General features: G+C 43.6%; 1 protein-coding gene across 1 annotated transcript in view; it reads right to left on the minus strand.

Moving 5' to 3' along the window:
* The window catches only part of LOC146862728 (uncharacterized), a 492,767-nt gene that overhangs the window by 167,281 nt on the left and 308,664 nt on the right, over positions 1 to 16,822 (minus strand). The window contains exon 3 of the mRNA XM_085643288.1: positions 11,605 to 11,970. Coding sequence (XP_085499414.1) covers positions 11,605 to 11,970 — 366 coding nt within the window. The remainder of the gene's footprint in view (positions 1 to 11,604; positions 11,971 to 16,822) is intronic.

Consider the following 16,822-nt stretch of genomic DNA (forward strand, 5'->3'; position numbering starts at 1 on the left):
ATTACTAGGCCTGGGCCAAAATTCCGTTCCGTTCGCGGAAATTGCGATATTTTGGCATTTTCGCGTTCCGCGGAAAGCGCGAAAATGTTAAAATTTCCGCATTCCGCAGCTTTAACAACATTGCATGTAACATAGAAAAATATATTTAATTTACCCTAACAAATAAACTAAACCCACAAAAGCTGACCCACCCACCTCCCTAACCCCAACCACTGTCCACAGTAGAAAAAAGTCAAACGCCAAACGAGTAAAGAACAGGAATTAAAAAAGGGGCAGTGACAGGGACTAACTGGTGGGGCGGGACTGGAGGAGGACACGCATCTGGCGCATCTCGTCCTCTAAATGGGCGACGCGGCGTCTAAGGCCGCGGCAGTTGCAGCCACAGTGGGGGGGGCACTGGAGATGACACGGTGGCGGCGGGCAGCCGCCAGGCGGTGGCGCCGTACCGCTGGAGGGCGGTGGCTGGGGCCCGGGGCACTGGAGGAGGCTTCAATAGCTGCTGCAGTCTCCTCCTCCTCCTCGGCTAGGACCACCAGCCGCCGGTATTCCTGCTGGATCGCCTCCAGCTTCCGGCGCCGTGCCTTGGCGGCCAACTCCTTCCGGTTGAGTTTCGGAGTTGCTGTGTATCAAAAAGAAAAAAACAAGACAATTGTAAAATATAGTCTTAATAAAACAGTAGGACAAGGTAATTATTTATACACATAGTGGCATGGTAGAGTAGCACTATAAAATAAAGCACAGTAGTACATAACATTTTAAATGTCGCCCGTCCTTCTTCCTTCCACCTGTCTTACACTTTTTAGTTGAACAGTGCACCAGGTGCTCTTCTCCATAAAACTTTCAAAGCGGAGTTGAAATCAGATAGATGAGGCCATTGGTTACTCAATACTCCGGCTCCTAGTCCTATAACAATTAAAGGGAATTCTAGTCTTCTAGTTCACTCTTCAAACGTCCCCAAGAACTCATACTTACTTACGACATCGGATAGCGGGCGGACATTGTCCGCCCGCCATCCGACTGCTAAAAAGGGTGGGGGTCCCGTGGGGACAATTAATTAGGATGATGCGCCCGGCACAGTGGCGGGCGCACCCTGTTTTTTTAAATTTAAATTCTGGTTGGCTTTGCTGAAAGCAATGCTAAAATGTTGTGCTGCTTTTCCAAGCACAACATGACGGGCCCCGCACGGAGCCTGTCACGTTTTGCTTTGAAAGTCGGGGGGGTACCATAGCATCGGTAGGTACCCTTCATGGGGGCCCCCAAGCATACTCTGCAATGTGTGCATGCCTTTCCGTGGCGGACGGCAATGCCGCCACGCAAAGGCATTCCAAAATGCAGATTATATGGCTGGCGGTGTGGTGAGAGAGACACCACCGCCATATTGAACCATATTGAACCCTTTTCCGCCTGGACATGTCTGAATATTTTCTACAGGGATGGCGGGAGGTTTGCCCCTGCGGTGACGGCAGTGAATTCCAGCCGGCCCGGCGGGGGCAATACGCCCACCATCCTAATGGGGCCCTAAGTCACAACTGTACAGTATACATATACATACAGTACACCCTTGCAGTGAGTGTGCTGTCAAGTTCAACAATAGTTAAAGATTATGAATTTAACTTACCACCACCTGCCACTAGTGCTGCCACTCCCCCTAACGCTCCGTTGCTATCTGCAACTGCCGCATCCTCGCCCTCGGCGTCGCCTTCGCTGGCCCCAGCAATGGTGGTTGGTAGTGCACCTAGAAAACATTACACATTTATTAGGCGTCATATACACCTCCCCCCTATTGATCAGTAGCAAGGTTGAAAAATGAGTTAATACTAACATACATCACTAGTACAAATCAGGTAGTAGTAGAGTAGACACTAATAGTTATATGATCATTGTAGCCTTTGCTTGATTAGCCCTAGCCATGCACATGTGACGTTACCTTTACCTTGCAGCTTCTTAAGACACCTTTTTGCCCACATGACCTGCCTCACACTGCTACTGTCTAGTCTACGCGCTGCGTACAAGCGGTCAACAAACATTAACAAGCCACTTTTTTAGGAAGAACTGGTGTACTACTGTTACTGTTAGTCCATATTGCTTATCCATAGATGCTACACTTTTTGGCACGGCTGAGAAATGCTTGCAAGTTGCAATATACTAACGCACACCATTTCTTTTTTCGCATTACAGACGCAAGATTCCCTTCTACGAACCAGAGCTTCTGAACGATGCACCAACTACCAGTACTAGGTTCTTCTGAGGTGAGGGGTCCCTTCACTCACATCTTCATTTATAAATGTATATAAACTAAATTGCTATGGGATGGTGGTGCTGCCTTCCACCACTGTTCAGTTATCATGATTTAATTCCCAACTGTATAAGTGTAACAATCTATATTGTTTTAATGTTATTGATTTGCCGGTTGGTGCTGCTAAGAAAACAGTGTACAGACCTTCTCAAATTGAAATAAACATTTTAAACTTCCATAGACTTCGTGGTATTTGGTGTGGAGTGGACTAACTTACACGAGTGAGCAAATTAAAGTAAGGGTGTGCATGTGAATTGCTTCCACGACAGAGGTTGGGTGTGTTATGTTCTGGGTTGTCTACTTGTTGGGTATCTTGGGGGGAGGGTTCCGAGACCTAATAGGTATGACAAGACAGTACTATAGTCAAGCAGTGGAATTGTGGTGGGTGCGGAATTTCTGATTGAGGTGTGCAAGGAAGGTCCAACCTACCATCACCAACATCCTATTTTCTGGTGCAAATGTATGTGCAAGATCCCTACAACAGTGGTATGTCCTATAGGGTATCATATCAAAATATTAAGAAATCTGGTAGGGCTGTTGCTGTGAATTTTCAAAGCCTCAACATCAATAAGAGTAAAAGTAGTACAAGACAACGACCCAACGGATTGAACGAGCTACTGGTGAATATGAGTTTTATATTACAACCTTTCACAAAGAGTGGCACTGGCCAACTGGGCAAGACTAGCTACTACAGTACAGACAGACTGATAGTATGTAGTAGTACTCAGTCATCATAGCGGAGGCAGGGATAAGATTTTTGAAACCGTACAGATCGAAGGATAATTGGTGGTAAAAAAATAGCATTTGGAAACACACTATAGTTCGGGAGAAATGGGGCAGTAAAAGTTATGGAATAAGAAATATTATTAAAAACAAGAAGACTTACTGGGGCCAGCAGGGGAGCCCTCAGCGGTGTCCTCCTGGTGGTGTTCCTGTCCCGCCGACAGCCCAGTCCCTGTCCGTCTGCCCCTGGGTGCTGATGGACAGGAAAGATATAAGAAAGAGACAAACATTGATGGATGGTGTCAAACAAATACAATATTTTTCAACAACGGTCAAAAAACACTTATGTAAACAACAATTGCAATAACTACATTGACCGATCTCATCTGGTCAACATGTAATATCGGGGGATTCGCAGTTCGACTACTTAAGTTACTATTTATCAACAGTAATCCAGTCTTCCATTCTGATTCCAGAAAACTAAGTTACAACTAAGCCTAAGTAGTAGTACAACGTACCACCCAACCTAGCCCACCTATTCCAGGCATGCCAATTGTACATTAAGTATGCATTTCCACTGTATTCCTCAACAATGTGTATGGTCCAATCATGGAGGACACATGAACATGACTACATTTTTTTTATACACCAAATTTTGGTTTGATTGATGCTGATCTGCTACTGCTAAGTAACTGCTAAGCCTACCTCCACTCATTGAAAAAACTAGAAAAGGTTCTAAAGACTGCCGTACTAGCAGCACGTCACGTAACTGAGTGAGGGGGGGCATCACGCATACCACTAACCAATTAGAAGGTCCTTACAAAGTACCTAAACCTAAGTATCAATCCGCCCCTATCTATTAGTGACAGGACAAGTAAGGAGTGGACGTGAGTCACTGTAGCATTACGTAACTTAATTTCTCTAAAATAAACTCGTAAAGAATCACGCTAAGCAAGCGCAAACGCAAAGCTGCAAACAAGTAAGATTAGTAGTAGCGCAGAAGAGCACCTGTGTCATAATCACAGAAGACTTTTAAACGTTATTAACCTGGAATGTATTGTAAGCAGCAACATTCTAGCTGGTTGGAAGGAAAAAAAGATATTCGCAATATATAACATAGAGCAGAAGAACAGACACAAAGTTGTAATAATTAAATAGGTACTCACCGAGCCCCGGGACCTCCACTCCTAGCAGGTCCAGCAGGTCCTGCTCACGGTCCAGGATGTCGGACCACCGGTGCGTCAGCTGTGCCTGGGTGCGCCGGACCCCAGAGATGCGCGACACTGCCCGGCGCACCTTCCCCCACCGCTGCCGACGCTCCCGGAGGCCGTACCCGGACCCTGGCCTGCCACCTGCTGCCAGGGTTGAGGGGAGGTGGCGCTACACAAAGAAAATTAGTGCAGCCAACTCCGCCTCCCCAAATAAGGCCCGTGCCTGCACCCCTTGTGGGCGCCGCCTTCCGCAAGGAAGGCGGTCACGGCTCTGGCTGCGCCGGCGAACAGCCCTGCCCTTGGACATGGTTCTGGGGACGGGGCGGGAAAGAAAAGGTAAAATAAATAAAGGAGTAAAGGAAATAAATAGCAGGCAATAGAAAGAGAAAAAGTAGCTAAAAAACAAAAAAAAAGTAGACAAAAACCAAAAATATAGAAGCAGGAAAATAGTTAGAGAAATAATAAGTAATAAAGATCCAAAAAAAGTGGCTATAAACAAAGGATTGAAAAGATTTAGGGAGGATTGAAAATCAGGCCCCAGAACCATGCAATAGAGTGAAAAACAAGATGGTCGCGCCCATTGCGACCACGTGCGCAAGTTCGCGCAATATTTTCTCCCCGAGCAAGCAAAAAACAACGCGATCAAGTAAAAGCGGTCGCGAACAGGAAATATCGACCGCGAACAGGCACGAACATACATTGCGCGACCCGGAACAGGAAGTAAGCATCGCGAGAGGGCGGGACAAGTGAAAACAAGATGGCCGCGCCCGTGAGCAACCGCATGGGTAAGTTGGCGACCCGCGATCACGCAAGAAATACCGCGAACAGGCAGCAAAAAAACTTCCGCGTCTTCGCGATATTTCCGGCGTGTTTGCAGAGATTTTCTGCATTTTCGCGATTTCTATTTACGTTTTCTCCCTTTTGGGAATTATATGTATATGATTTCTGTTCACTCCATATAGCACCTTCCAGTTGGAAGGCGTAGGGAAGTTACCGTCGCAGAAAGAAGTTGAAACAGCTGTAAAATCGTTTACTCGTATTTTGTGCCTGAATGAACCCACTCCAAGCTCCATTATCACCGGAAACTGTATCCTACAATTGAGCCACTCACTGAGAAAGGAGTTTGATGTATATTAGGCAACGCATCTTGTTTGGCAATTATAACTCTGTTGAATTATACTGCTCCCCTGTGTGGGATGCTGTGATGGTACTATCTCGGATTGTATGCTGGAAAATTTAATAAAAATACCTTTGAAAAAAAAAAACCCTGAAGACCTCTAAAATCCCCTCTGATGTTTCTACTATGTTCCCCATTGAGTCTTCAATTGCCGTAATATTATTTTTAACCTCCTTACATCTGATCTTCTTGGCTAAGCATCTACCTGTTGCCTCCCCAAACTCGTAACACTCTCTCCTAAAAAGATGATATTTCTTTGCAATATCTTTGGCCTTCGTTGTTTTAATGGATGTTGATTTGTATCCTGTTATAATAGTTATAACTTATTGTTTTTACATGAAAACACGTTATTAGTGCACCTTATGTTGCAAGGGTTCATGTGAACTTTTAATTTCTTTTTTCTCGTTTTCATGATGCTAACGTGTTCTGTTTAAATCTCACAGCACGTTGTGAAACAATGATTTGCACCTGGGGGCTAGTATTTAGGTTTAGGCAGTTTACACTGTGGTGCCGATTCCGATCCGTTAAAAATATTCCCTGTACGAATCGTATCCGTATTTTTTTATGTACGAATCGTACAAGTCCCGTACAAACGTGCAAGTACGATTCGTATGTGAAAAAGTACATACGAATCGCATTGGGAAAATTCCCCGACACGTCCTCGGATCGGGAACAGTCACCGACACGTCCCCGGACAGTTTTACGTACGAATCGGAAAACTGAAGTCCTAGCGCGCAAGTACGATCCGTCCCGTCCGTCCGAATGTACAACCGTATGGGAAAAACACTGTACGGAGCGAACTTCTATAGCAACCATGGAGACGTCCAAACATGTGCCCGCATACGCGCCGAACACCCCCCCAATGTACGCGACGTACCCCCTGCACATACCCCCACCCCCGTATGTACGGTGCGTACCCCCGTATGTACGGTGCGTACTCCCACCCCGTATGTACGGTGCGTACCCCCATATGTACGGTGCGTACCCCCACCCCGTATGTACGGTGCGTACCCCCACCCTGTATGTACGGTGCGTACCCCAGCGCTACGAGGTGGGAGTACGCACCGTACATACGGGGTGGGGGTACGCACCGTACATACGGGGGTACGCACCGTACATGCACCGTACATACGGGGGTACGCACCGTGCATACGGGGTGGGGGTACGCACCGTACATATGGGGTGGGGGTACGCACCCTACATACGGGGGTACGCACCGTACATACGGGGTGGGGGTACGCACCATACATACGGGGGTACACACCGTACATACGGGGGTTGGGGTACGGTGCGGACGTGTAGGGATGGGGGTACGGTGCCTACCGGGCCCCCTTTTCCTCACGCTTCGCGGCGTACTTAGCTTTTCCGGCACTTTTTGGGTCCCGTAAAAATATTGCCGTCCGGAGTGCTGTCGGTACGAATCGTACTTGCTGGTACGTAAAAAGCTGCCTAACTCCGTCCGCATGTCGCGGATCACATTGTATTTTTGTGTCGGTCGGTGTTTTGTACAATTCGTACGGAAATGGTGTTTCTGTACGAATCGCACTTGCATGTTTGTACAGTGTTTTTCCCGGGTAGGAGTCGGACGGAAAAAACGCTCTGTCCGACGGTTCGTACCCGGTTTCTCCAGGATCGGAATCGACACCTGTGTATTCTACTGATAAGGTCACGCTGCTAACGATGGTGCAAGCAGAATCGGATTTCAAAAACTTGAGCAGGGTGAGTTTGTTGTTTGTTGGGCTGCGGATATTAAAGTCTTTTTTCATCATGGGTGAACAATGCACGGGCATTTCAGTTTAAATACCAGGACACGTAGGGAGGGTGAAGCACCGTTTTTTGTTTGTTATTTAAACATTTAATGTAGAATATGTGTGAAAGTACCATATCTTTTGAAAACCAACAGTTTAAACTGAGTAAAGACGTAGAGGGACCACAGATTATAGCAAACAGTTATTGGTTTGGTTTGGAGATAGATTTACATATTCTGTGGGTGGGGTGATTTTTTGTGAAAGCTTTCCTTTTCTTCGGGGCACGATCAGTGTTACTGATGGGCTACTTTTATATTGCAGACCCCTGACGAAGGGCTGGTTTAGGCCCGAAATGCATTGGGTGTACACTCAGGTACAACGTGCTTTTTGGCGGGCTGCAAACTAAGGCTTGGATTGGCATTTTTGCAGCAGTTAAAGTATTGAAGCACGCAGCCTCTGTGAAAGACTTGATAACGCTGTTAACCATTTGAATAAAATGGAATTTCAAGAAAGAATTGGAGTACAATGTTTGATGAATCGCAATTTCTGCAAACAAGGCTGTCGCGGCTTGTGTCTGGCGCAAAATGTTGCACCAGCTAGTTGTGGATATTTCAGAACTGTGCTAAAGGGACAGAGCATTTGCACAAGCAAGCACGCCTACATCGAGAATAGTGTTGGAATTAACTGATGAACATAAATCATAGAATAAAACGGTGTGCAATTTATCAACCACTACGTTGAATGTCATTTTCTGTCCATCCCACGCACAAAAAGAAAATGTGGGGTGGCTAAGCCTGTTCACTGCTGGTGGCTAAACACTGGAATTAACTTAATTTTCCCCTCAGAAGTCTACTAGACATAAAGTTGTTCCGTAAGCAACTGGAAACCCACCTGTTTAAAGAATAGATTGTCGTTGACTTCTATATTTGCCACACGCCTAGCGCAGGGATACTCAAGTAGTAGCCGTGCACTTTATAAATCCCCTGATTCATTCATTCAGATCTTCCGAGCTAAGAAGAAACTAATTTAATACACAAGTCTATCAGTGAACTGATCTATCACTTACTAAATATAGGCGTCGCTCTGATCCCATCTTTTAGCAGAAGGTGATACCTGTTGCACAGGGAACAACCGGCTTAAAAGTTTAGATCCCATATGAGCCTATAACTTAAGAAACCAAGTTCTTAAAAAGGCCACAAGAAAGAACTGAAGACATATCTCTCAAAGGAACACTATATCAAAATAGAGTAACATTCCACTCTGGCTTCTAGATACCCGCTACCCGTCAATCTCGCGCTGATTGGATATTTTGCCAGGGTTCATGCTTCAAAAATACCATGTATGTACAATAATTTACAGTCATCCCCAATGGGGGCTACCAGCTCTTGAGCACAGGCAGGACACCAAGCACGAGCAATTGCTCTCACAGGACACACTGGCTGAAACCTGCACTTACCTGATACGATCCCTAGTAACAATCATTCAGCAATCAAGAACATCATCTTCAGTGGGTGCTTCAGGGACCAGCATGGGAGTTTACTGGGGAAATCAGGCAGAGTACCTCAAATCCTATGCATAACTGTTGATGAATAATTCTCATTCTCATTCTGCTTGGTACTAGTCAGTAGAGTGAGGCGCAATACAATATTCTTATGCAAGGTTAAATTCATATCAGCTCTTCAAAATGCCTGTGTATCCAGAACTATTTTTCTATATATTCTATTCTAATTAGAACTTCAGGTCTGGTGTTTTGAACCCCTGCACTTAACAGGTGTGAATTTGACCCAATTTAAGTGTATTCAGTTTCCTAATCGCAAGAGGATGAAATGTTAAATTGGGCTTGTCTGGATGTGAATAGGTGACACCAGGTCTCAGCTGAAAGCAATGTACTCACTGAGAAATCTTGCAGTCTAAACGTCACACTTCTTCGACAGTGCTTAATTTGTAATGGCATGAGTGCCGCCGCCCAAAGCTCTGATCGGAAACCTGCTGCATTCCGTCCATCAATTGTGTGTCTTTTGCAATCAAATGTTGGCACACTAAATACTAAGGCTGGCAGTCTTGAAAACATCTCATGCATCCTTAATCCACTACAAGACACTCACTGTCCCTCTATCTCACTGTAACAGGATTCTGCTTTCTACCTTCATGATGGCTCATCTTCCGTCTTTCTACTTTGTTTGTTTTTCCATCTCTTGCAGAAAAATATGTGCTGGTCCCAAAAAAAGGTGTCAGTGGTCCCCACCAACAACCACCAGCTCAGATTAAGTACTGTTCTTTGAGATACAATAACATGCAGCCTTCCTATGTACAAAAACACATTCAGCAATCGCCAAGTCCCTCACTTGGGTATACCAGAGTCCCTCACTATTAACAGGTGGAGATCCTAAGAGCCAAGAATTGGCCACTTTGATGTGCAGGACATTCAGTGACTTGACCTCTCATCCAGCCATTAAATTTAAGTATGGCTCTGGTGTCATTTTTTAACAGGTGACTCGCTCAATCATTCATCTGTGCACTCACCCATTCATTAGCCATGCCCTCAGCCACTCAATGATCCATGCATTCACTCTCCCACCCTATTACTGACTCATCTCACATTCACACAATATCATCAATTGATAAAGAAGCAATTTAACTTATAAATGAGCCAGATCAATTGGTTTTCCAGGAATCCAAGTCACAAGATTTGTAAACTTCAAAGCTCTTCAACACCCCAAGAGTAAGAGCAGCAATATATAAAAAACAAACTATAGTAAAAATTTGAAACATGTGAACACATACGGGCATATTGAGAAAACTGTAAGGTGTTGTAAATGTTATGTTGACTTAAAAATAGAGATGCAATGTGTCACTCCTCCTAACTTCCAATAGCCAAACGAAAAGGTCACTATACTTTTAACATGCTTTGCACCATGTAGTAAATCCAGTCATGTTTCTCACACAAAAAGGAGGGTTAGAGGGAAGAATTAAGCTACTTACAACAGCTGTTGGCCTATTTAACTTCCAATACGAATAAATCTCACATAAGATATAGGGTAGCACACTGAAAAATAGAATCCACCGTTATCTTGGGCATGTGCCACTTATGGACGAAAACCCTCACTCACCCGAGGGTGACATGCTTCATCATTGGGTTCCTCCAACACACGGGGACTGCAAGGTACCCCGTGTGGGCTACAACTTAACCCAAGAGGGAAGGAGCAGGAGTGCAAAAGCACGTGTTGGATCTACCAACTCGAAACGGTGATGAGGGGCAGAGTGCAAGCAAGTCCTGCTCCTTCCCTCTTGGGTTAAGTCAGGGTTTTCGTCCATAAGTGGCACATACCCAATATAACGGTGGATTCTATTTTTCAGTGTAAATCCAGTCATTCCAGGAAAAAGTTTTAAAGATGTATTGGGAAGACAGCAGAGTACCTTCCTTCAGCCAAGGCAGTCAAATCCCAAGTCCCCACAATTTTAGATCCGGAACATAAGCAAGGAAACAGACTGAAGAATGACATTATAAAGATAACACAACCCTTAAAGAGATCCAACCTAAAACTACCTCTAATGCACAAGAACATGCAACACACAGGGGCATATGTATCAAGCCCTTTTCCCGTTCGCAAACGGGCCGATTCTCACAATCGACCCGTTTGCGTACGGGAAAAGGCCTTTTGAGATGTATCATCACAAAAGGGCATCGCAAATTAGAGAATCGCAAAATTTGCGATTCTCTATTTTGCGATTGCATTTAAGGAATCACAAATTGTGATTCCTTAAGTGCGATGTAGAAAGCACCTAAGTTGTGCGAATATGGCATAAGAAATCGCAAATTACCATCAACTGACAGTTGGTGGTGATTTGCAAATTCTTTGAAAAAAGCACTTTTTTGGTTTTTTCAAAGTGCCATGTGGCACACATACATGCCCTTAGGGCATGTATGTGTGCCACATGTGCACACATGCTCATTTCAGGGGTGCATCAGGGTATCCTTATGACACCCTTGCAACCTTGAAATCGCATTCTCAATTTGCGATTCTCTAATTGGTAATCGCAAATTGAGAATATCTCCCCATTCATTCCTATGGGTCTCTACGCCCATAGGAATGAATGGGAAGGTATTCTACATACATGGCATTTTGCGATTCCTTAATAGTAATTCGCTAAAAATCGCTATTAAGGAATCGCAAAAAGGCGTGTTCATACATATGCCCCACTGAGCGTTGGTTACCTCACCAAAAGCACTACATCTTTCTTCTTGCATACATTAAAAAGTATTCCTCTTGTTGCACATTTTGATTTAAAATATTTTTATAGTCTTAAATGGCATCGTGATATTTTTGTTAATGTAGGACTTGGCTTATTCTCGCTATATCTGTCATGACTGCGAATTGAGACCTTTCAGTCATACTTGTAAACATTCAGAAAACGTCTGGTAATTAAAAAAAGAAAAACAATGTTTACCTCCAACAACAAGCTCTGTCCCGTGAGAACTTGATATCCATTTGCCATTCACCAGCACATTGCAGCAGTACCTCTTGCTGTCATTTACCGTCAGACCTGTTATGTGAAGGGAACTTGTCCCATTGCCCCTTGGGTCTGTGACTAGTGTAACGCGATCTCTGTATTCATAGTGCATGTAGTTATCAGTTTGATTGTAGATGTACTCAAAGTTTAGACAGAGATCTCCCGACCCCGCTTTCCAGTAGACTTTGACATATTTGCTGAAGTCCAGCTTCTCAGAATACGTGAATCCACAGGGAATGGTGACAGATCCTCCAAGCCTGCCAGGAATGGCATCCAGCTGATTGACGCGGGAGGGGGGATTATCTAGTGAAACAGAAAAGGGACAACATTATCAAAGACACAAGGAAACAGCTATGTAGAATATGTTCTAGAAACATCAGATTGCAGCTACGTCACCATCAGTAAATTATTCCTGGTCAGTTAATATTATTATTTTCAGTGAAAGGTTACAGATTTATTAATTTATTTACTGAGTTTGCTTAGCACCAACAAGAGCCGGGGATATCGGCGTGCAAAGGAGGAGGGAAATAAAATAGATAGCAAGAGGAGAGAAGCAAAAGGGAAGCTGGGTGGTGGGGGAGAAGAACGTATTACAGTGGAAAATAAATCTACTAAAATAAATTGACGGGAGATGTTGAACTCAATGCCCAGGAAGTTATAGGGCCCATTTTAGTACAGAGCAACGATAACATGCAATATACTTTAGAGAAAATCTGTAAGTCATTCAATACCCTCCTCCTGTAGGAAGAAAATTCAACATAGGGGCAGCTGGAGATGACGTTAGAAAAGTATTATAAATTCCTTTTTCAAAGATTTTTTTTTTAGGGTTCTAAAGATTTGATTGATTTTTAAAGTTATAAGAACCAAGCAATACTTTTACTATATATTCATGACTGGTATGTTCAGGTGCTTAAACACAGATTGCATGGCTGGCCTATGTCATACAATCAAAGAAATAGCTATGAAAAATAGTCAAGACCGTGTATATCAAGATTGGGTCGACATTCAATTGTGGATCAGATAAAACTACAACAGTAAATCTGGGAATCTGCTATAATATACAATGGTGCTACGGTTAATTGGCTGATTTTGGGGGAAGTTTGTTGAAAAAGACACTTTTGGTTGTGTCTTGAGGCACCTACATCCTTTTGGTCCACAGACTGGTGGCCGGCGGAGCTAAGTCCTCATCCCATTCCAGCCGCCAAGGCTAAAAACCTAGGGGTCATTTTTGACACTACTCTGTCTTTCTCCCATCATGTGAAGGCGCTCACCTCATCCACCTTTTTCCTGTCTAAGCTGGACTACTGTAACGGGCTCTGGTTGGTGTAAACAAGGCATTACTGGTAAAACTGCAGGTTCTTCAAAACTCTGCAGCCCGGCTGCTCTTTGGCATATCCTAATATTTATCAGCTAAACGTGCCCTTAACACTCTTCAGTGGTTTCCAATGGAAAAACGAATCAATTTCAAGGCATTGTGCATCACCTTTAAAGCACTACATCATTTAGGCCCCGCTTATCTAACAGATCGTTTCCAATGGTACATTTCATCTCGCACTCTTCGGCCCACTTCTCTGAAACTGGTGAAGGTTCCGAACTTCCGATTACCGAGATGGGGCAGTAAAAGCTTTATAAGCATCACAACCAGATTGTGGAACACGCTGCCAATAAAGCTTTAAAACTCCCCTGACCTGCTCTCCTTCAGAAAAGGCCTTCTTTCAAACTATTAGAATGTTCACACGTTTAGTTGCCAAGTGCCTAGACGCCTCAGCGTCTTAGTTGCGCTATATAAATAAATAAATATATGGGGAAAAACAGAGAAAGAATATGATAGTGGAAGGATAAGAGAGAAGTGAGGACAGGGAGGAAAGAAGGCATGTGATCCATGAAAACCCAAGAAAGAATGCATGGTATCCATGAAAACCCAAGTTCAGACCGTGGCTGGCACGTGTTTCTCTATCTGCTACCGATCGTGCATAGAAAGACGGTGGTGCAGGCTCTTGTCACCTCCAGGTTGGATTATGTTAATGTCCTTTATCTGGGCCTGCTGGAGTTCTTACTGAACAGGCTTCAGATTGTTCAGAACTCTGCCACCAGAGCAGTACTCAAGCTAGGGCCCAGAGAACGGACTTCTCATCACTTGTTACCGGTTCAGTCCAGAATTCTCTTTAAAGCCCTCGTTCTTGTGTTTAAAGCATTTCTCGGGCTGGGGGCACATTACATTCAGAAAAGAATCCTCTATCATTTGCCAAGCAGATCGCTTAGATCAGCACATCAACATCTAATTAGGAAGCCTAGCTTCTGTAGAGCGCGCTGTGGCGGTCGCTCTTTTCAGGTGCATGCGGCGCATGCTTGGAACAGACTGCCATTACCACTCAGGCAGGCCTCAGCCCTGTCGGCCTTTAGAAAACAGTTAAAAACTTGGATGTTCCAACAATTACCTGGATGAACTAGCCCTTCTCGGTCTTTGAGTTTCAGGTCTTCTGTCTCCTCTGTCCTAGCGCCGGGACACTATGTTAAGTAGCTGTGAACTCTATAAATCCTTGCTTAACATAACATAACATCCAGGAAGGGGTCACTTAACCAGCATTACCACGGTGTTGAGTACTGAGATGTAATGCTCAGGAAAGACAAACATTCTATCATATGTTGTGGATGAAAACATCCAGTGTCTTCCATATGCACTTTGAAGTAATAAGTTTCCTTGTGATCTATGACATAGTTTTGTGTGTGCCTCTGAGATGGTTAACCCAGGCCACCATGTGTGGAAGGAAACATTATTATCAGATTTCCAAACTAGGATAATGACTTTGAGTACAATGGTTATTAGAAGGGCAAGTTCCAAACCTGGAAGTTCAATTGGAGTTGTGGGTGCGTGCGGATCAAGCATTCTTGTTAGAAAATCAAGTAGGATATTTGTCTTGAAGATTTTACTCAGTTGGGGAGTAACTTTCTCCTAATCAGGTTTCAACCATTTGCCTGTGAAAAACATTTGTTCTGGATCACCAAATGTTGTTTTACATGACCAACAAATATTAGAGTCTATTAGTTTTAACTTAAAGAGTTTCTTTGGGGTCCAGTAGTCTGTGTTAATGAAGGGATACATGTCTTCTGGAGCAAATGAGAACAGATTTTAGGCCAGGTCTGTGCTGGGGGAGGTGTTGTACTTGTATTATGGAAGTAGATAGACCATTTACTCTGAATGGGAGGATTAGATTGACTAGTGAGACTACACAGAGATTTGTAAATCTTGGTTGCAACATGTCGCCACAGACACATTTACATAAGAGGGGAAAAGAAAGTTGGTTTGATGCCAGAACCTAGTTTGAAGATCTTTGCTTGGGTTTTCTGAAAGTCATAAAAACCTAAGTTGGAGAGGTCATATTTCTCTTGCAGAGCAGCAAAGGATAGGGGCTCAGTTTCTAAAAGTAGATCTGATACTAAGTTAATGCCTTTCTCAGAAAATGTAGGGCAAACTGTTATTTCCATATTTTTATTGTTCCATAGCGAGATAGAGTGGGATTTATTGACTTCTTTGGAGAAGAGGTTTTTGTCCACTCTTAGCATGACTTTAATTGTGTCATAAATATTTTTTTAGAGTCAGTGAAATTGTGATGAGACATAATTAATGTTGCTTGTAAGGAGAAAGGGTAGCTCAGATGGCGCTCAATACTGAGTCAGGAGACCACCTTAGTAGGATCATCTTCAAACCAATAGGCACTCTGAGCAGATAAGAATGCTCTCAGGTAATTGAACCAATTCGGTAGATTGAAGCCTCCTAATTTAAAGGTTAACTTGAGTTTAAAAAAAGTTATTTTGGGTTTCTTTTGCACCACAAGAATCCAGAGGGGATTTTATTAATAGATGAAATTAAAGGTCTGAGAGAAGACAGACAGCATGATCGAGAAAAATTGACTAGCAGGGTCACCATAATTTTTTAACGTTTCCAATCTACCCCACCATTAGTTGTGTTTAGGGGACCATGCGTGAACAAGTCTTAGTTTTTTCAATGGTTTTTAGTACATTCTGAAAGACGTATTCTGTTAGGTTACCAGAACACCAGATACCTAAATAATTAATAAACTTTGATTGCCTTTGTAAGTCTGAGTCCCCAATAAAGGAAGGGGGGCAATGAATTATGGGGTAAAACTTCAGTTTTAGCTTTGTTTAAGGAATAGCCTGAAAAACTGGAGAATGCTTCAATAATATTTATGGCATCATCAGGATCTTCTATAAAGAATAACATATCATCTGGAAATGCTGCAGCTTTGAAAATGGTATTGACAAAGTGCACACCTTTAATTTCAGTGGATTAGTGTATAATTATTAACATTAGGTTTATGGCCAGGAGAAAAATAAGAGGGGAGAGCAGGCAACCCTGGGGGGTGCCTTGTGGCAAAAAAAAAAAGGCGTGGACGTGGGACCATTTATTTTGATTCTCGCATGGGATTAGAACAAAGGGACATGATCATTGTAATGTAAAGGTCATCTAGATTATATCTGTACAGGGCAGCCTCCAGGTACAGCCAGTTTATAAAGTGGGTGATTGAAGTAGGGAGGCTGTCAGAAATCTGGTCTCTACTTGGCAGAAGTTTGCACCCAGTCCACGTAGGGACCACAATCCTAGTCAGGGTAAGCTATATACACAGCATAAAATAGCTCACCCTCTGGTAGCTTGGCACAGACAGTCAGGAAACGTGTAAAGTATTTGTGCAACACATACACACTAAACAATGAAAACATCACAAAAAGACACCACTCAGGTTTAGAAGGATAGAGAATAATATATTTCTGAGTACAATAAGACCCAAACTATACAAATCCAATGAGTAAAACCAGAGTTAAGAATTTTTAAAGAATACACCTAAAATCGTGCCTATCATTCAATAGCACTAAAAGTTTACTTGAGGTCACGCTAGACTGGGGTAAATCCAAAGTTCAGGCTCACTGCGATGGAGGGCATCCCAGCTACAAGACTCATCCAGGTCCCTCTGACAAAGTACCTTGGATAGATGAAGTGTCGACGTCGAAGATTTGATGCTAGGAGTTGAGGAGGTGGCGCGTCATCTTCAATCCCTTGGATGCAGGGGAAGCGTCGGTGCCAATCCGTGCAACCAATTAAAGCTTCAGCGTCGAACTCCCCAACAATGCAAGCATT

The sequence above is a fragment of the Triturus cristatus genome, chromosome 2_2 (assembly GCF_964204655.1).
Source record: "Triturus cristatus chromosome 2_2, aTriCri1.1, whole genome shotgun sequence".
In the NCBI taxonomy this organism is placed as follows: domain Eukaryota; kingdom Metazoa; phylum Chordata; class Amphibia; order Caudata; family Salamandridae; genus Triturus; species Triturus cristatus.